This window comes from Palaemon carinicauda, chromosome 1, assembly GCF_036898095.1.
Source record: "Palaemon carinicauda isolate YSFRI2023 chromosome 1, ASM3689809v2, whole genome shotgun sequence".
Classification (NCBI taxonomy): Eukaryota; Metazoa; Arthropoda; class Malacostraca; order Decapoda; family Palaemonidae; genus Palaemon; species Palaemon carinicauda.
Window position 1 is genome coordinate 104,714,312 of NC_090725.1, and position 21,893 is coordinate 104,736,204.

At 41.9% G+C, this 21,893-nt stretch overlaps 2 protein-coding genes across 3 annotated transcripts in view; one reads left to right on the forward strand and one right to left on the reverse strand.

The window, feature by feature from the left end:
• Positions 1 to 4,269, forward strand: part of LOC137650482 (AN1-type zinc finger protein 1-like) — a 64,894-nt gene extending 60,625 nt beyond the window's left edge. Inside the window, exon 5 of the mRNA XM_068383712.1 lies at positions 4,011 to 4,269. Coding sequence (XP_068239813.1) covers positions 4,011 to 4,211 — 201 coding nt within the window. The 3' untranslated portion in view covers positions 4,212 to 4,269. The remainder of the gene's footprint in view (positions 1 to 4,010) is intronic.
• Positions 4,270 to 4,912: 643 nt separating this feature from the next.
• LOC137650465 (protein arginine methyltransferase NDUFAF7, mitochondrial) overlaps positions 4,913 to 21,893 on the reverse strand; it is a 93,795-nt gene continuing 76,814 nt past the window's right edge. For both annotated transcript variants that reach the window (XM_068383693.1, XM_068383701.1), the window contains exons 8-10: positions 21,136 to 21,279; positions 11,390 to 11,563; positions 4,913 to 5,266 (exon numbers count right to left, since the gene is read on the reverse strand). In XM_068383693.1, the coding sequence (XP_068239794.1) occupies positions 5,084 to 5,266; positions 11,390 to 11,563; positions 21,136 to 21,279 (501 nt within the window). In that variant the 3' untranslated portion in view covers positions 4,913 to 5,083. The remainder of the gene's footprint in view (positions 5,267 to 11,389; positions 11,564 to 21,135; positions 21,280 to 21,893) is intronic.

Below are 21,893 nucleotides of genomic sequence, written 5' to 3' on the forward strand. Positions count from 1 at the left end.
GGAGGGATATCCTTATCTCCATAACGTCGGTGTAAGGTTACAGGTATGTGTTCTATTTTCACAAAACAAATAATATCATAATGGCAATGTACCCATCCCCTCGAAAGGGTTGTTGGTACACTACAGTTGCTCAAACGCGTGTTGCCGGTGCTTGGTCTTGTACAGGACCTAACATACTCACTGCCAGCATTGAGATCTTCCATCATGAGCGTAAACACTATCCAACATCTCTGCAACTAATTCCTCTACATCCGTTTAGTAGACGTTCATGTGACATGTGGATCTAGTTGCCTGGTGACCTAAAAGCCACAGTCACTTATTTCATCCTAGCAGTCCCAGTACACGCATGTTGAGATCCTTCTATGCCCCTACATCTTCCTACCTGCTGAGACTGTTCTAAAACACAAGAGCTTCAAAAGCTCCAGGAATTTTCCACACACACACAGAGACCTCCCAATGCATTTGTGCAATAGGAAGTGGAACAGGCAACTTCTCAGTAAAGCTCGTCTCCACTCAGAAACTGGAACTAGTGATTCGACTGTGCGCCATTCAGTGCCACACTCACTCATATTCTAGAGCCCACGGCACCTTGTACTTCTTCAGCCTTTGAGAGCACGAGTGGCAAGGTAAGTCCGATCACTATTTGATTGTTCCTTCTTCCACTACAGGGTATTACCCCGGTTCCATTCTTGGTCCAGTTCACAAAGACTAAAGAGGAGGAGGAGAAATACACAAAGATCTCCCCCTCATGAAGGAGGAGTTCCAGGACATCAACTGTAAGGCAAGTACCAAATTCTAGTCCTGTGCTGGTGAAAGCAGAGAGTTCCAAATTATGCTCTCCAAGGTCCTTGCACTTAGTGATTTCATTGACAATCATTAGCGTCATGAGGCCAGATGGCACCTATCGAGGGAGGGATTAGATCTATTGATATTGATTGGTGCATCGACACTCTTCTAAAGTTCATACTCCACCATCATGGGGCTTTAGAAAGGATCAGTTGCCAGCTCTCTTGTTCAAGGAATTCCTTACACTCCAGCCAATTGATAAAGATCCTGCCTGCCTCTTGCTCTCTACACAACATAAGTTCTACTCTGCCCAACGATTTATCGTGGTAGTGGTGACCGCTTGGACCCCACTGGAAGTCTTATGCACAATGGCACAATGTTCTTGGCTCTTGAGTCATGGCACTCCAGGCTTTCACAGTTGACTCTACCTGGTGAAGAAGTCAACTGGAAACGGCTAGTACAATACAGTCTGCCATCAGGAAGGATGTTGCCTTCCAGGTTCTGGTACCTATGTTGTGTCCTCGGGGAGAACTGGCTAGTTGAAAGCCCCATGTTTCGGTCTACCACCATACCAAGTGTTCACCCTAGTTTTATCTCGAGGATTGGTTGATCCTTCGTCCGCCAGTAGTTAGTTGCTTCAGGATCAACATACTTCTTTTCTTTTGCCACAATCTGAGGATTGTGATCAATTGGAAGAGTCCAGGAATGGCTGATACTCCAGGATAAAGACAGAATTCCTGCCTTTTACCACAATCTGGGGATCTTGTTCAATCGGAAAAGTTTAGGCTTATATCCAAGCAGAGGATGGAGTACCTGGGTAGTGCTCCAGGATCAAGACATTTCTTTTCTTTTGTCACAATCTGAGGATTGTGATCAATTGAGTGTGTTCAGGAATGACTGATACTACAGGATAAAGACAGAATTCTAGCCTTTTGCCACAATCTGGGGATCTTGTTAGCGACCGCTTCCTCCAATGGGCGGGGCCCCGAGTGCCGGCTGTCAGGCACATAGAATTTCTTCTGGGTCCTGAGACCTGGCAGGAGCTTGAAGGAACCCTGTGCCCTTAAAGAGTTCTTCGGGCCTGACACGAAACGGTCTACATGTTCCATTCCCAGGACAACATCGGGTGCTAACGGTAAGGTTAGAGATGGTTTCTGCTGGACAGGATTGTCAACCATCCTGCCCAGACCCGAGAGCCAAGCTTGCTCTGATGCTGGCTGAGGCTCGTTTAACCTATGGTGACGGACGAGCGCTAACACCTTACGATAAGACGAGACCTCGTCCAGAGAGCACTCGCCCGAGCCCAAAAGATCCTCCACGATCTGTACCTCCGTGTCGGAGGCTTCATCGAACACTGAGCGATCCGTGAGCGGCGGCATCCCTCCCCTCCTGGTTGGGTGCTGGAGCGGCTGCCTCCATCACGGGTAGAGCCGCCGGGGCGGAGGTAGCCGTCATGGGTCTACCCCCTCCTGGGATCATCCGGATGGCGCTGGGGCTGCTGCGACAAAAGTTCCTGGAACTGAGCCGCTGGGTCTAACCAGCGGAAGTTCCCGACACATGGGTGGAGCCACTGACTTACTAGGTCGGGGCAACTGAAAGTGCGCCAACGGATGCACCCGCCTAGCGAACGGAGCCGAAGAGACACTGTGGAAGGGTACGGTGTCGATTACAGTAATGTACCGCTTCCTCGAGGAAGTCCGCCGTACCTCCTCGAGGACTTCGACCTCTTCTTGGCCGGGCTGGTGTGGGAGCTTGGTCTCCTCCTCCTGGAACGCTTCCTCTTCCTCCTGGAATCCCGTCCACTGGAACTGTCCGACGAATAGGAGCTGTAGGAAGAGGATTACGAGCCTCCTAGGGGTCCTTGGTCTGGAAATCGAGGTCAAGGGCTCCGTGAAGTCCAGCGGAACCATAGCTCATGGGTGAGCGGGTCGAGAGGCAAACCATCCTTCAAATTCCTCCTGCCTCATGGGGGACCTGAAGGGCGTACTAGGCGCCGTCCACACGATGTAGTCGGGGTCAGAAGAGCACGTGGGCCGCCTTCCTTTGTCCCGACCACTCCCGGAACCAGCTGAACCTGAAAAACACTGCCTGGGCGTGGGGGTGGGCGCTGATTCGAGCCTCCCCCACACCGGGTCTTCACCTGAGACGGGTCCTGCGGGCACCAGGCCTTCATCCACTAAACACACTTCCGCCACACTAGCAGACCCCCCCACTCGTCTGCGTAGGCCCCTTATCAACAGATTCCCCGACATCAGGCTCATGGGGAACGGCAATGGGCCGTTTCCCCGAAATGGACTTGCCTTGTCCCCTACCCTGGGTAGGGGAAGGCGAAGGAGAACCTTTCTCTGATTGCGCCGAGTGCGACATTAGCGGCGAAGCAAGGCCCGTCTTCTTCGGAGATTTCTTGGATGCCTCTTCTTTTTGGAGAACAAGGTCCATTGCAGCTCCGGCCAAGACTCGCATTCAAGACACGTGGACGTCGGGGAACACTTATTCCCCTGACACGAGGAGCACAAGATGTGGGGGTCAACCTCGGGCCTAGAGAGCCAGTCTCCGCAAGACTTACCAGCTTGGGGCCCGGCACAGCGACGCTGGGATTGCATCGTGAAAAGCGAACACGCAAACGACACAAGAGAAAGGTGAGGAACACAACGGGAACACGTGGGACACAAGGGATGGAGAACACAAAGGGACACGTGGTACACAAGATGATCGGATGGGCTAAGTGAGAGAGAGTGGCGAGATGTTATCTACGCCGCAACCAGACGCTTACTGGCAAGCTAACAAGCGCGACCTCACGCGCTGGCCCCGGGTCGCCCCATGGCGAGTATCCTTCCGAATAAGGTAACGGAGATAAGGGGAACTATGCAAAATTATTGGTCGGTAATTGAGGAGATCCCATATCTTCCTGAGAAAGTAGTTCGAGGTAAGTACTGTTAGGAAAAATACAAATTACTTAAAATTTGTGGTTTTTCCAAATTGTGGTCCGAGGTAATTTTGGGCACATGAAACTGGTCTGGCTAGTGTTTATTTGATACTATTTGCTATCCATCCTTAGTCAAAGAGCTTAATCTACTCAAGACTTAACTATGAATTTTGACCAAGTATTGAAATAATTGTTAAATTTTCAAGTCCTATTTTCTATTAACCAATTAATAGATAATTTAAAATCTTAGTTAGCAGCTAATCATGTATAAAGTAATTTAATATTTATTTACTTACAGGTCCCAAATCGTAACAATGTGGTTGGAGCAGATAAATTAGTCCTCTTTCGTGCTAGTGATGGTTCTCATTTAGGTGCTATGGATGTGACACTAAAATCCCTAGTAAATGAAGGGGAACTTTTCAATGGCCAATCTTTAATCATGGAATATGTCGGTCAAAGTACAACCCAGTTAGTGTCATTCAAATCTTATAAAATATAAAACAATGTCATTCAAATCTTGTAAAGTATAAAGTCAACTTCATAAAATTTTAAAAGTTCCTATGTTTTTATAACCTCTCTAATCATTTTTACATTAAAAAGTTTAGAGACCACAACCCCTAGATAGAATATAGAAACACAATAATGGTGTTAAGAGATGGTATGACTGGAAACTGTTTGTATTTACTGTAAATGTAAAATATGAGAGTGAAATTTATAAACTAATTGGGTTAGTCAATGTGACTAATTGAGTTTTACTTAAAAAGTGGATCCGAAAGGTCCAATGACATGTTTCCATATCCAATTAAAAAAGGTACTGGTTCAAACTAATTAATTCACTAGCATAAAAATAAATGATGAAAGCTATGAAATGACTATGTTCCAGTCAAAGATAAAAATGAAAACAACTGGGTGCAGTTAAAGGTGAAATAATAAATGTAATGTTTGCTGTAAAGAAATTTCAACAACATAGCGCACTAAAGCAGATAGCTAAATAACTACCAACAATTTGACGGCGATCACTGGATCACCACCAAAGAGGTAACGAAGACTGTTGAAAATGAGACAGTACTGATGTATGAACACTTATCTCTTAACATTTTAAAATAATTCTGTATAAGATACTGCCAAAATAAAAGGTTTGATTTTTACAAAATACTGTACCATTATTCTATTAGTTAATCTGGTAAAAGATACAAGAAATTTGTCTTTTTTGAAATAAATTACAATATACAGTTCATTTGATAATGTAACACCAACTTCATAAAATAAGAATAAAATTAAGATTTTATTTACAGTTGTATTAATAAAATTGTATTAAAATAAAAACTTTTGTACTGTACTATTTTAAACTTCATAATATTTACAGCAACATTACTCTCTATCATATTCAACATAGAACCCTGCAGGTGGATACTTAACCAAAAAGGACTTGACAACTCCAGGGAACATAGCAAAGAATTTAAATCTTTCCCCCATTTGCTTTGGGTCTGTTAACATCTCGTAGCCGGAAATTAAGTTTTTCCGCTCTTCTTTTTTACAGCTTCTGAGTAACCTCTGAAAGACAAAATTCTACCATAAAAAAAGGCTAAAATATCTAAGCTCATAAAATAAACATTCTAAGAAATGGAATCTAGTTTAAAATTAAGAAGTGAGAACATTTCGATAACCATCAACAAACAGAAGAAAAATCTGTTTTAGTTCTTTCTTTCTGTTAGCTGCCCATAAAATTGGGGAAAGTGCCATGGTAGATAGATAGATACAGATGAACAAACATCCAGCACTAGAAAATAATTTATCAGTTAAAAAGACAAACTATGCATTTCAACAAAACTCCTCATGACAATCAAAGGTGCAGTATGTTCTTTTCAAGATTATGTCTCATATCAACTTATTTCTATTCCTGCAATCACAATGCATATTACCACCTGGGAATTTGATGTAAGCAATTTGCAATAGCTGGGCATGTCCAGTATATTCCCAAGATAAAAACACTAGACTTATGAACTTAGCATTTTGTAGAAATAGCTGAATGAATTCTTGATGCATAGGTAGGATAGCTCATAACATAATAATCCATCACAGAACAGGTTGGTAATAACAAAAACTATCATCATTTTTTCCAGACGACAATTTAGCGAATGAGCTGAAGAAAAAAAAATAAATACAAAGGGTACGAGAGGCAAATAATCCCTTGATCAACATCCAAAATTTAGAGAAAATTGAAAGCTTTCGTGTGCATAAAAATATCAAATCAGAAGTTGGCTCTTGCAAAAAATGAACAAATAATTATAATTTATTCAAAGAATGTGATGTGAAAGGAAAAAATGAAAGTGAATAGAAAATATGGCTGAAATCAACTAATTCAATCATATCTAATTACTCTGAGCCAAAACTTCAGCATCACACATCCAACTATAGACAAAATAAACAAAATTTACTCATTGAATACAAACAATATAGTACAGTAACAGAGAGCACAACTTGTGAGATAAAATTCTGGATTACTTCTTGTGATGAATTTGTTTCCAAATGTTCCAGTAAAATCTTTTTTGGTAATAAAATGAACATACTACAGTACTCTATATTAGATAGGCAATTAAAATCTTAAAAGTTACTAGAACAATATTAGAAAATCTGTCTTTTGGTTGTAAATTGGCAGAACCTAACAGGTCCCGAAAATGTTTCGTTCAGCAAGTGGAGCCTAACCAACTGGAACTGATGGACTGTGCCGTTCTCAACTCTACAAATAATTCTAATAAATTCAGGTTTTCAAAATTTAATACCACAATTAATACCTAGTGATGGCCACCGATATCTATCAGCATAAACTGTAAATAATCCATCTGGTTGCCAGATACTTCTTTTTCAACAAAGCATTACATACAAAGCCTACCTCTACAGGTACCAGAGAGAACATTGATTGGCAGCCAAAAACTGTTAGTAGCCCAATCATGATACAACTGTTTAAGCCTGTACAGATCATTTTAATAAACATGAAAACTGTTTCTGGCATCAGATCTAAAATATGATACAGTACTGTATTAAGGAAAGGCGACTTTAGCAATAAACGGATTTTGAGCGAAGCGAAAAATCTATTTTTGGGTGAGATAGCCATGTCGTCCTGATGGAAGGTTCCTTTAAGTAGCTTCCTAGGGTATATTTGACTACAGTGATATTCCCCGAGAATTTACCTTTAGGTCTCCAGAATTCTAACTCCTGGCGCGAATATCCTTAAAATTTCCTTTAAGGATATTGCATAATATCAGGGGACGTATATCTTGATACAACATATAGCAATCTTCACCCCGAATAGCGTTTTTGCTTCGAGGGGAAAAGTGGCAAAAATAGAAGGGGAGCCGTTATCAAGGTACCCTTCCTCCGTTACTACCTTAAGTATCTAGATGGCGCTATCGTCGCCGCCATGTTTATTCCTTTATCTGTAGCGATTTTGCTCGGTGATTTTCCCGGTTGCTCTCTCGTTGTTTTTGGATTTATTGGATTTATCATGCAATCTCCAGTCTCTTCTGCCTCTAGAAAGTTGAGTATTTGATCTTTACATTGTATAAATTTTAGCTCTTGCCTCACAGTGAAATTAAGTTGAAATTAAGCTAAATTAATGGGAGAGCTGTTGCCTGAACCGGAGGCGTCATGGGCGCTGTCGTTCGTAACGCATAAGTTATTCAGTTAGCCAGAACGACTTTCCCGGTATAAATAGCATGAATAACTATAGCTATTTAGTCTTCATTGCTAGGAGTTAATTATATGCCGATTATATTCGTAATAGCTTTGGCGATTTAGGCAACCGAACCTTGCTTACGCTAGGCTCCCTACCCTAGGCGTTTTAGTTTACTTTCATGCATGATATAATAGACATTCCTAGTGTTATTAAAATTAAATGAAGCTATTTAGGCAATTTATACATGTGAGATACATTGATTGCATATAAATTTTCCTCTTCTGAGATAGTATACGAGAGTGTTTCGGTGATTAAGGTAGTCGATTCTCGCCTGCCACTAGGCTACTAGCCTAGTGGCTTTAGTATACTTTCATACATGTTCCCCGGTTACCCTCGTGTATCGTTTTATCAATTCAGTTGGAGATAGATATCTCCTAGAATTACTATATAAAGCGATACTCGTCTCCTGTGGAGATTTAAGGGTAATCCCTCCTTCCCTCTGAGTGTAGCCTTAGGCTACAACCCTAGTTCGTCGTGCCTCGAGTTGTCATTCAGGCAGGACTAGGCTAGGGTTTTTCTGTCCCTTCCCTTAGCCGCAGATGGCAGGTTTTGGGTTTCGGTCAGAATCTCAGAGTATATAGTCTTGTGCCGGCAGCTGGCCCGCAGGGTGAATAGTCATTCCCCTGTCGGACTACGCTGCCGACATAGAAGGCTAGAAATCTCTAGACTGCACCTGAGGGGGTTATATGATATTGCCTCCTTCTCCCTGTTGGTCTAGTAGACTAGACCTGTGCTCGCAGACCCTAGGCTGAAGAATAGACATTCTTCTGCCGCCTAGGATGGCGCCGGCACTGGAACTCTGTTTCTCTTTTGTTAAGAGGAGGTGGCATGCTTGCTGCCAGCCCCTTAACTGTATTGGCAGACCCTAGGCTCGAGAATAGATATTCTCCTGCCGCCTAGGATGGTGCCGATACCGAAACAGAGTTTCTTAAAGGCATGGATGGACTGGCAACCCTGTCGGCTCCTTCCACACCTCATACAGGACCCTTTCCCCCCCCCCCCTGTCCTTTAGTGAGGGCCTAGCCATTGCAACCCTTTGGCCGTTGTCCTAAAATCTCACCGCTGCCGGCAGGTTATGGGGCCGGACAGGGCTTCTGCTAGTAGTAGTCTAGTCGCTGTAGTGTGTTCTTCAGTCCTCTCTTGGACTGCCATTCACAGACCTATGGCCCGCAGAGACCGGCAATGGTCTGTGGGTGAATGGAAGCCTGAATGATATATTCTCCCCTTCCATTTGAACCCTCATTCTGGAGGAAGGCAGTAAGACAGAGCTCTTACATCATCCTTCACTCCTTGCTTTCTTTCTCTCTATCGGCTAGTGCCGCCGGGTACTAACCTAACCGGCAGCTGCTGGTAGCCGGCGGACCGCCGGCACAACTGACTTGGCCGGCAGGTGCCGGCCGGGTTCATGCTGCCGGCCACTACCCTGACCGGCAAGACGCCAGCTGGACTTGTGTGCCGGCAGCCGGCAAGTCGCCGGCCACCACCCTAGCCAGCAATGTGCCGGCTGAACTGTGCCCCAGGTGCTAGCCTTGCCGGCAACATGTCGGCTAGAACTACAGTATATGATTATACAGTGGCCAGTATATTTGCAGCATAGATCATACTGCAAACAGAAAACTATAGTATAAGTATACAGTAGTTAATTTTCCACAACATACTCTGTGTATCCATGCACAGTCTATTGTTGAGACCGTACTTTATAAGGAAAGGAAAATTCTTTCCATATACTGATATATGATCAGTTACAAATGACCCTCATTATTAAAACCATTGGGAAGTCAGTGTTAAGTTACACTTATCTATCCTTATAGGGTAGAACTCTTCCATTGGGCCTCCTTAATAAGATAACCCTAGGCTTTAATTTTGAGGGAGGTCACAGCAATTGGCTGGACAGGAAACACATGTATGTGTCTTTCCTAATTCGTTTCTAGCTTGTCTATACTAAGCTATATGCAATAAAAATGCAAAATATTAATAATAATAATTATATAGTTTACCAGGTGAGATGAACTACCATATATACTCATTTAGTTTTCCTCTCTTTACAGGAGGACGAACCTAAGTGTGCGCGAGTCTTCTGCAACGTTCGGAGCAGGGACTTCTGCGGCCACGAGGAGTGCAGGGCGCACTCCCTCTGTTCTATCACCAAGGGAACTCTCAAGTATTGGGACCCCCAGGTATGTAATGTATGCAAAGCCTTGGTTACCGAGGCCTTTGAAGACCAAGACAACGGAGTCAAGGGATGCAACACGAAGTAAGCTGTGTAGATGGGTCCGTGGCTTCCAGAAGAATGCCACGGGGCCTTACCTTCCAAATAAATGGATACGGGCCTATCTATTCCCTAAGGCAACTGCGGATGCCATCATACCACAGCCTCAACCTGAGATCCCTTGCGTCCAGATTTCCGTGGATACGGACATTTCGGACTCGATGAAGGACATCATCTAGATGAGAGGATGTCAGAGGTGTCGGAAGACACAGAGAAGGACCTTCTTGCGGAGGGTCAAGATGAGGAGTCTACCTTGGCTCCTGAGACCGAAGAGGATGAAGTCGAAACGGTGTCGATTTTGTCAGTTCCAGCCCCAGAACCAGTGCCCTCTACGTCTTCTGCTGCTCCATCTGACGAAATGGGAAAAGCCCTGGGTAGTCTCGTGACGATGATGGAGAATCTTCGTAAGCAAAACGAAGAAAGGGAAGCTGCATTGAGTAAGGAGATACACCATCTTGCAGCGTCCCGTGGGTCTCATAAGAGACTCAATGTGAAGGATCTTCCTTCATGCTCTGAAGTAAACCCTTGGATGCATGCAGAGTACATGCCGATCACAAACGGGAAGATCTTTATTTCAGAGAAGCTGGGAGCCGTTCTCATTGAAGATGTCGACTTTTGGCCCAGCTTTGAGTCTTACCCAGACTGCTTCGTCCGTCTAAAGGCGGAACCTGTGTCTAAGGAGGAGACAGAGCCGAAAGAGGTCATAGTTCTTGACCGTGTTAAACCTCAGGCTTTAATGGCTAGCAATCTGAAAGACAGGGGCTTCACTAATTCTAAAGTGCCAGCCCTGAGTAAGAAACACCCTTCTTTTCTAATTCTAAAGTGCCAGCCCTGAGTAAGAAACAGCCTTCTTTTCTTGCTCCAGCTAAACTGGCCTTTCTTGAAGCTCATGATGAAGCAGTTGGGTCTATAATGCCCTGTGTACAATCAGAATCAGATGGCACACCACAACCACTAGGCAACTATTAAGAAAAGCTAGCATAAGCCTTGAATCTGGGAAGGTTAGGCTAGAAACAGTGTCACTGTCAAAAGGAGTTCGCTTTCTCTAGTGTAAGAAGTAATGATTTTTATAAAGAAAATGAGTAATATAAAATGTAATCAAATTTCCATAAACCACAAAGTGTTTGCTACCAGCCTGAAAAGTAATAACCCCATCGCAAACTAATTTCAATAGCCTAGCTCGCCATATTCGCTCCTGATTTGAAATCTATTTTTCTCTTTATTCTAAGTCCTTCTCGCAACCCCATTATCATATTTTGAACATCTACTCTAAGTAAGATTGTTGTCCCCAAGACACAAATAGAATAAGGATATTTGATCCATTAGAAGGATATTTAACACACAAATTCATTTCAGCTACATACTAGAAAACTATGCAAATACTTAATTCGTAAAAGGTAGGAACTAATGAAAGACTATCCTGACACTTCATGATTGATGAGTTTACCAGAACCTGAATCTTTTAATGATAGATTGAGATAAGAGTGACCTTCAAGGAGGAAGCCAGATGAACCTCAGGCACGTTTCACTGAAATTATGTGCAATTTTCAGAGATAAATAGATTCTTTTCACTACAAGACAGTACCATGTATAAAGTGTAAAGCAGTTTGATAATGAAAATTAAGTAAATCATGGAAGTGATGCAATAATAATACATGAACACGATACTCACTTGTAATCGTTGTTCTATTCCCATATTACTAAGGAAGAAGGATTGAGTTACTGGTCCAAATGTAATTAACCTTTCCTCCACTTGTTCTTTCATAAATCTAAAGTCTACATCAGTAGTAAGATCTGCCTCTCCTGGTTCACATAGAGGATCATGTAGGCTGTGATTTTTGAAGGCCTGTAAAAACCAAAGTTAATTTTTTTAACAAGAACAAATGCCCCATAGTGGTTTATACAGAAGTATACTGTATTTACATGCTATGTACAATGTAAACTGTGATAAGGGCACAAAATCATTGAAAATACAGTAACACCTTAATCATCTAAACTATCATAGACCTGAAGATGTCAAATACTGTACTAGAATACAGATAAATGTAATTTTAATAATCAAATTAATTTTTATAATTGCCTGATGTTCATATTACTTTTGTCTCTGGAAGCTTGATTATGTCAAAGTTAGCCCTTAAAAATATAAAAATTACACGTTTTATTTCCTTCCTATATGTTAGTGAGGCTATCAGCATCTACCGACAGTAACATGCTGCGCATGTTGTATCATCTTATTCAGCCTCAAATATCCAAAAAACTTCCTATACTCTTGATGCCAATAGTCAGTTGGCAGGAGGGTAGTCATGCATATGAACATCAGGTGAGTATAGAAATAAATTTTATCATTGAAATAGTTTAATTTTATAAACCTCCCTTGACATTTCTATTGCTGACACACACTCTAGTGATGGTGGGTAGCCAGTTAAGGAAAGAGATAGGGAATTTAGTTCCTACAATCAATTAAATAATGTTCTAGACTTACCTGTAGTCTTCAAGTTTTAGGGCACTCTAAACTCCAGATTGATATTTCTAAATATTACTAGCTTTAGGGTACTCTAAGCTCCAGATTGACAATTTTTAAATATTACTTTATCACCTAATCACTCATTTATATAATGAAAACTTAATTACCGTGGAACTACTGTACATGTATAAATTACAAAACTAGCAAGTTAAATTCAAAAGGTTACTATACTACAATTCCAAAGCATAAATCTACCAAACTAAAAAAATTAAATTCACAATGTCCTAAGACCACATCATGCAGCAGTCACCATAGTCCCTAAAAAGGGATTTTGACGAAGGAAAAATCTATTTCTGGGGAGAGACCTGTGGCGCCCGGTGAAAAGGGGTCCTTCTAATATACCTTTTCTGATAAAACCTTTCAATTATACCAGAGAAAGATAAAAGCATGGAATGCAGAGGTTACTACCCTCGCGCGAGCACCTTGTGGGTGTCGTGTATAAAGCAAAGGCGCGTGAAAGCCACTATTCACAGGCTGTCTTCCATTTAGTTAATTCCTTCGTCAAAGGGATGGGCCGATACAGAGGCACCAGCTATGCTACCAGAGCCACGCCACCCACGCCCCGACGCGAGCGCCATCTGAACAACATCCTTCTGTATTGGACATGATGGCTTGGAAAGGAAAGGGTGGGATCGTGCAAAAGAATAGGGAAGGGTTTCACCAGGCACCACAGGTCTCTCCCCAGAAATAGATTTTTCCTTCGTCAAAATCCCTTTTCTGGGTCGACCTGTGGCGGCCGGTGAAAATGTACCAGAGAATGCCTTCCAAGCCCAATAATAACTAGTAATGAGGGGAGAGAAAAAAACACCGTGTAAGGAAAACCATATATTATATTAAGGTAAGTAAGCATAAATCATAAACTAGCCACAGGACATAGTGAGCGTTAGGCTAAACAAACATGATAACAAGGAAGCCTCCGAGTATCAGAGCACAACAAGCAACAAAACTGACATGGCTAAGAATACCCCAACACTAAATTTACGGTAAACACATTAAAAGTTACAATCATCTTAACCTAATATGTAATAAACTAGGGCTAACGAATCACCAAGGAAGCGGCGTCGTGGTGCGAGTGGCGGGTAGGAGGGAGAAGAAAAGAGATGGATGAAAGGAAGAACAAGAGATCACTGGGGAGAGATACGGCTCCCAGCTGCAACCGTTGGGTATTTAAGGGCCTGTAAGTTCTTTAGATAGTGGCGTTTGAAGACCATAGGAGATTTCCAACCCGTGTACTTTTTAAGGTCATCAAAATCCATATTCTGGAAATAATTGATGGAGGTAGCTACTGACCGGATATCATGAGCATGGGGAAATGATCCCGGATTGGCTTGTTTAATGAAGTATAGGATCTGTTGCCTAATACCCTGAATGGAAATGGTACCTCCTTGTTCTCTGATAAACAAGGGGCCAGACGATCGGGTAGCAGTTCTAGCTAAAAAGGCCCTGAGAGTAGTGACTGGACATAAAGAAGTATCTCGGAGAAGAGGAATAATCTTCCAAGGGGACCACCTATTTTGGGGGTCTTCATTTTTAGCTAGGAACGCCCTGTCTGGAGAAAGTAGTACTTCACCTGAAGGGAGGAAATCGATGTTTTCCGAGTTTCGTGAGAGAGCTGCTAGTTCTGAGATTCTAGCACCCGAGGCCAAAGGTGTTAGAAATAAAGTCTTCCTAAGAAGAGTGATATAGGAGCAGGATTCATTGTCCGTGTCTGAGGCAAGTTTGAGACATCATTCAGAGACCAAGAGACCTTTCGTGGGCGAACTGAAGGTCGAAGCCTAGCACATGCTTTTGGAATAGATGAGAAATAAGAATCCGCCAGGTTAATGTTAAACCCAACCAGGAAGACCTTCTTCAAAGCTGACTTAATGGTGGTTATAGTGCTAGCTGCTAGGCCTTTGTCAAATATGGACCTAAAGAACGAGATGGCTAAATTAGGAGTCATAACAGAATGGTCTGAATTCCCTAAGAAATCTGCTAGTTTCTTAACTGCCGAATCATATTGGCGAATCGTAGAGTCCCTTTTGTCTGATTCTATAAAGAGGACATTATCCGGGTCGATGTTCGCATCCTTACGAGCCACAAACTTCATGAAATCCACAAAGTTAGGGTTTTGGCTATCCTTGAGGAATCTAACACAGTCCGAGTTTGGACCACTTGGGTCAGTTTGGGGAATGGGATCCGGAAGGGACGGAGTTTCAACTCGAGGAGGAGAGGAAACCAACTGCTCTTTGGCCAGTGAGGTGCCACTAAAGCCACTGCCCCGTGGAAGGAGCGGAGTTTGTGTAAGACTTTCAGTAGAAGATCCACTGGAGGGAATAAGTAGAACTTCTGCCAATGGTTCCAATCCAGGGTTAATGCGTCCATGGCATAAGCCTGAGGGTCCAGGTTCGGGGTCACATAACAGGGGAGTTTGTGATCGAGTTGGGTTGCGAATAGATCTACCTGGAGACCTGGAACCAGCCTGAGTATCCACCGGAAGGAGTGTATGTCTAGGGACCATTCTGATTCCAGTGGTTTTGTCCTGGATAATGAGTCTGCTATCACATTCTGGACTCCTGCTAGGTGAGCTGCTGACAGGAACCAGTTTTTGTCGGCTGCCAAGGCGAAGATAGTGACCAGGATCCGATTCAGGTTGGGTGACTTGGATCCCCCTCTGTTGAGGCAGTGTACTACCGCTGTGCTGTCTGAGACCACTCTGATGTGGGTCGACCTCGGAGGAGAGATTCTCTTCAGGGTCAAGAACACTGCCATGGCTTTGAGAACATTGATATGGAACTGCTTCATGGCGGGTGACCAAGAGCCCTGAAACATCTGATGTTGGGAGTAACCCCCCCATCCACTCAGAGACGCGTCGGTATGAATTGTCACTTGTGGAGAGGGGAACTGTAGAGGAACCGATTTGGAGAGGTTCCTCCGTTCGGACCATGGTCGTAGTCTCATTTTTAAGACAGAGGGGATCTTCGAGATCTTGTCTCTCAAAGGTATTGTCGCTCTCTTTCTCCAAACTCGATTGATGTCTTTGAGTTTGGCTTTTAATAGGAGATCGGTCAGTGAGGCAAATTGGAGAAGGCCGAGGATGCGTTCTAGCCGAGAGCACAAAAAATATACACACACGCTAGCAAGTCCAAAATAGAAAGATGTTGTTCAGATGGCGCTCGCGTCGGGGCGTGGCTCTGGTAGCATAGCTGGTGCCTCTGTATCGGCCCATCCCTTTGACGAAGGAATTAACTAAATGGAAGACAGCCTGTGAATAGTGGCTTTCACGCGCCTTTGCTTTATACACGACACCCACAAGGTGCTCGCGCGAGGGTAGTAACCTCTGCATTCCATGCTTTTATCTTTCTCTGGTATAATTGGAAGGTTTTATCAGAAAAGGTATATTAGAAGGACCCCTTTTCACCGGCCGCCACAGGTCGACCCAGAAAACCTTACTATCATAACATGTAAACTAGGACTATTTTAAGATACAGTACTGTTCATAGAATACTTATTCGATATGCCTTAGGGGTGCCTCTAAAAAAATTACAAAGAAAGATTTTAGAAAAAAATTGAGATACATTTGTCCTTCCTATATCATGAACCTTAATTTTCAAACCTGTCATTAAATTTGGATCGAATACTTTCGAGCTCTTGTGACAAAACAGTAATACTAAAAGATATTGTATTCTTAGACAGAGGTTGCATTGTAATTCAAATACCAAAAAAAAAAAAAATAGTCCGAATAGTTCTTATGTCTGTAGATTCATTAAAATAACACTGATATGCTTTTAACGATCAAGGAAAACTATCCCATGATTCGACAACCATTTCCTTCTGTAAAAAAGAAATATGAAAAAAATTGTGGTAAATCTTTAGTGCTAAATTTAATTTAGCTCTGAAATCAGTCAACTAGAATAAAACCATCTTACGATCATCAAAGCCTACTTTAAAAGATAATTCTTGTAGTTCACTAAGTTGTTTTCTGATGCCAAAGTCAACAAAAAATAAATATTTTCCAGTGAGACCTTATACAAAAAGTTTATAAAAGGTTTAAAATAGGGATATCTTTATATAGTGTAACACTATGTCCAACGTCTAAAACAATATTTTGTTTACTGAAGGTCTTTCAATTTTTCAACCACCTGCTATAATGTCCGAAACTGGAACACCAAATTATATATACTCAATTACAGAAATCAGCATAGATTTATACTCAATGTCTGAAATTGAAAGTTTATTATATAAAGGAAATGTAAACATTAGAAAACATTACCATAACTAGTTCCAGTAACTGATTGATTCCTTGACTTACACCAATCAAAATAAACATTACATTGTTTTTTATATGATGTCGTTTGGGACCGATGATTGCCAGCCTATAAAATCATGAAAGCCATTTACTTCAAAGGATATGGTGGATAGACCTAATTTGGTAAGAATTAGCTCTTATGGGGTTTAGCAGCATTACCTTCGAAACTGGTTACCCCAGATGATCGATTTGCATGAACTCCAACCCCCTCACACTCTGATAACAGAAGCCAAAGATCTGTAAGCCATTATTTAGGGCCAAAACATACCTATCAGTGCCCTCCTGCTGCTTATAGAAATCCCGAATTTGTTAATCACCGGCCGAATTATACTGATAGGTTCAGAGTTGTTAAGATCCAGATTGGATGAATTTGCCTTTTGGCGTAACAAAACAAATCTATCTTTTTCTTCAGTGAGGTTGCAAACATGTATGCATTTGGCTGACCCCACAACTTCTAACTTTCTAGACATATTGGTGTAGGTAGTGGCATTCTTTCGAAAGCATTTGATGTCAAGATGTATGATTTTCCATCAATGAACTGAGGAAGAAGAATCATTCCTCTTAAATTTGTCAAAGTAAATATTTCTTCTATCCAGTACAGGGATTGTGATCTTGTCTCCATTTTTCCGAATGTATACGAATGATTTAGTGGTGTGTCTATTACCACCAGTGTTTCCTGAACCTGAAGTGCCTTGAATATTGCTGTTTCTGGCAACAGATATGAAAAGATGTCTGACCGATGTAAAAACTGTAAGCGTTTTTTCCCATCTTTTTTGTGAACGATCCATCAACAGAGCGAGGTCAGGGATCTTCATCTCCAGGGAAACTTCAAGAAATAAGCAATCAAAATCGACCCAACATTTCAGCAGTTAAAACAGGTTCATCACAGGGATTAAGATTGTCTAGATAAAAAATCTTGTTCCACTTCAGATCGAGATTAAATTGAAAGTCTCATGTTAAGGGGCGGGCCTATAGGAACAAAGTTCCCTAAAGATGTTATGGTCCATAAAAGTCTGCACATCCAAACCAAGAGACTTCATCCTTTGACCTTTTAATAAAAGGAGGAAAGATTTAATCTTTTTCCCACAGAAGAACCAGAAAAGGAACTGTCATTAACAACAACTAAAAACCTTCTGAACTGGCACCAGAAAAAGATTTTCACACTGACCAGAAACCCCAACCTCTTTAGACACCTGAGCAACTATACTTGTTGAAATCGTGAGTTCAGGGCAACTGATATGAAGACTTGATTCCTTTTTCAAACTCTTCCCTGACAGAAAATAATCCATGAAAAGGCAGCTGTCCAGAACCCATACTTCCTAAAACACTCCCTGGGTTAAACAAGGATTGTCCCTGCACTTCACTTGTTGAAGTTGGTTCTGCATCACTGAAATACAAATTATGTCTACATTAAATGTACTGTTCTAATGCTGATTAAGATAAAGCTAAAAATCTCTCATCTTCAGGCAACCCATCAAAAGGAATTTCTCTAAAAAGCCTTTGTCTCATGCAGCCTCATCCACATCCGAACTCTCAGGCTTCATTTGCTTGAATTTCTCCAACAAAATAATGAAAGACTAAATCCTCTTTTATGATGGAAAAAGCCTGTAAAGGAACTACCGCTATCATCATTCCCAAGTATAGAATACTCTTGAGTTTGAGTCAAAAAATACTTTTCTAAATCTACCTAGATTTCTAACCTTATCTGTAGCCTGAGTAACAACACTGTTTTGAACTTGAATCCTTTCTAAAGACATATTAAAAAGTAGAAAGTCCTCCAAGAAAAAAAGAACACCAATTCTTAGAAATCTCAAACCTTTTTGAGATGGGAGCCCTCATCTACATGATAACTTGAGGGGCTATCCCAAAATTGAAGCACTGGCATTTGAATTGGAATATCTACAAAGTGTTAAAAACGCAAAGGAGATCTTTGAATTCAGATGAACAGGAATGTTGAAGTAGTCATTTAAAGGTTTAAAGGTAACTCATGAGGGTAACAGAGGCAAGAAACAGGACAATATCCTTGCAACTGACCATAAATATAAAAAATTTGGAAATAATTTGTATTTTTCCTAACATACAAACCTGAAGCTATTTATAGGGTATTACTTTCGGCAACGCTGAAAACCAGTCAAGACAATTTTAGTGAGGGATAATTACCCCATCCGCTAGTTAGTGGGAGGGGGTTGGGGTAGACTAGCTACCCTGCTCACTCACACCTGTCGGTCGAGTAACCACTTTTGCTTTCTGGCAGGATTTCTAAGGGGACAGGGTGGCGGGCCAATTTGTATAAATAGCTCCAGGTTTGTATGTTAGGAAAAATGCAAATTATTTCCAAATTTGTTATTTGTTCCGACACAGATACAAACCTTCGCTATTCATAGGATGACTTACTCTTAGGAGGGAGGGAGTTCTACCAAATGGCCTTGGTCATGACCCGGGGTTCCTTCTAATTGATTTTGATGTAATTAGTAGGAACCCTACCCTCGCTAAAATCAAAGTAGTTACAAGGTAACTCACTGATAGCGGCCTGCAGAAGCTTGTGTGAGAGAGACTCGTGGCTTGTCTTCACGTAGGAACTCAAGGATTCTAAGACATATCCAATAGCCTCCCTCAAGAGGTATTGGTGACGTAACAAAGTATTCACTCATACTCAGGATGCACAAGGGAAATGATTCTTACCTGCAGAGGGGTGAGGTCAGCTATGCTTCGGTTTTGCGGAGCTATTTCCCCAGGGGGGGAGAAGGAGAAAGAAAGAAGTGAGCCAGACATTCTTTTCATTCACACTAGACTAACCCGGGTAACCTCAGCCCTCAACCCTCTGCTACTTGTCCATCAAGGAGCCTGAGGCATTAGATCACTTGTTGTGCAGCCACCACAGGACCAATGGAGAAGGTTTCCATCCTCCTGTGGGTTACGTCTTTCAGGTAGTGGGGTGTGAAGATCGACCGTACCCCGGATGGGCCTGGTCGAGGATTAGCTTCGGGCAGAGATTTGGGCGTAGAGGAAGCAGAAGCCTGCAATTTCTTCGATTTCGAGGAAGACCCCGAAAGCGAAGATTCGCGTTTAGACTTCTTTTTCTTCTTACGTGCAAACCTCTCCCACTGGGAGGCAGGCCACTCCCTACACTCGGAACAGGTGTTGTCCCGCGAACACTGAGTTCCCCGGCAAGCCGGGCATAAAGGGTGTGGGTCCGTCTCCACAGACGACATGAAGGTGTCGCAGCGGCGGCCTTCAATCCATGGACATGTCCGCATAGCGGGACAATAACCATATACACACCGACACACTAAAGAAAAAGAAAAAGTAATAAAGAGCCAAAAGTAAAAGTGGTTACTCAACCGACAGGTGAGTGAGTGGGGTAGCTAGTCTACCCCAACCCCCTCCCGCTAACTAGCGGATGGGGTAATTATCCCTCACTAAAATTGTCTTGGCTGGTTTTCAGCGTTGCCGAAAGTAATACCCTATAAATAGCGAAGGAACAAATACTGTATATGATCAGCACCCAAGTCCCTCTCCTCGCAAGTTAGGATCAGGGAGGGCCAGGCAATGATTGCTAATGACTCAGCATGTAGACCTATAGGCTCCCCAAAACCCCAGCCCCTCCCTAAGTCCAAAGAACCGTGTGATTACAAACATTAGTAGAAACTATTAGGTACGAATGTGGCTTGAACCCACGTCCAACAGGCTGTGAGACCGGGGCTTTTCCAATAAGCTACCACAACCTGTAAAGTCAATAAAAAAATATCCTATCTCCCTTCCTTACAGCTCCAAGGCCTGCCAAGGAAGTTTCCATAAAACCTTTTTTTAGAAAACTGTATATATGTTTATAATCAAAACATCTAGAACTGGCCTCCAACCACGTGATGCCTTAAGGAGTAGAAAGAACCAGTTGTAAAACCCTGCAGAGGGATCTAATACCTCTTTTATCACATTATTCTCTAAAAGATTTGCAATCTCTACTTTCAAAATATTTCGATAACCTGGCTCCTTGACAAGGATTAGAGGACTGGGGAATTCAATAACCCTTTTTTGATCACAGAGAGGACCCATGGTAAGGGTTGAAGGGTTTCCCAAACCAGAAAAAAATGGGAAAGCCTTCCTCCTACAGGGATTAGTTGAAAAGGACTGTCATATTGTTCTGCAATAGGATTAATGAGTCCTGTTAGCATTTTGATAAGACCTCCTGTTTGAGCTAAACTCCGAAGATCTATCAAGGTTTTGAAAAGACTCCCTTGAATGTACCGAAAAAAATTCTCAAGATTTGATAGCTACAAGACAGCCAGATTAACTTGATATTTCTTTAGAGCAGTAGGACTATTACAATTAAGCAAAACAAGAAATTCTAATATCAAGCCAGACATCAGCATTTAACTAACATTGAGAAAGACTATGAACATGAACAACATTAGCGAAATTTCAAAGAAATAATACAAATATCACTGACCAATAGAATTATATACATGGGAATGAAAATATTGAAGTTGTAAATTCATCAATTTCTACGATATATATTTGATTACTTTTTATTAACATGAAAAATATTCTTCTACATTAACCTGGAAAAGCTAAATTTCAACTAACTCCTAAAAATAAAACTGCTTACCCTAAATGTATTACACGACTTCCCATCATGTCCATAATCCATGATGAGAGCTGCACCACCATCAGCTTCGATTCGCATGGCTAACTCACCACAAAATACGGCAGTTTCGGGACTAACTTCAAAATCATCTCTTGGTTCATCAGTCTGAGAAAGATAAAAGAAACCTTTAGGAATTTGTCAATAAAATATTCTGCTTGGAATCTGATGCTCGCATTAATTTCAACAACCTACTGTTGCTATTTAAAGAACCAAGTCATAAATCTAGACTTTCATTGAATGTGGTCAAGATTCTTTAAAGGTGTTACTGGAGTACTTCCTATGAAATAAAAGTTAAATGTCTTTGAAATAAATCTTGACAGCCATCTTGGAGACTATCGTATATCTAATAACCTTACTCTTATCTACATTAACTCTTTAACTTCCTTCTCTCACACACCCTTCCTAACTCCATCACTAAGCGACACAGCTTCTCCTCTTGAGTCTGCAACCAATACAGTATCATTCAAAAACAGCTGATTCACCTCTCACTCATGATCACTCTCATCTATCAGTTTCAATCCTCCAGCCAAGTACTCAAGCATTAACCTACTGTACCTCAGCACCATCAACAAACAAGTTGAACAACGATGGCAACATCACACATCCCTGTCTCAGCCCCACTCTCACTGGAAACCAGTCACTCGCTTCATTTCCTATTCTAACAGGTAATCATTGACTTACGACCGAGACAGGGACCAAGAGATGCGTTGTAAGTCGAT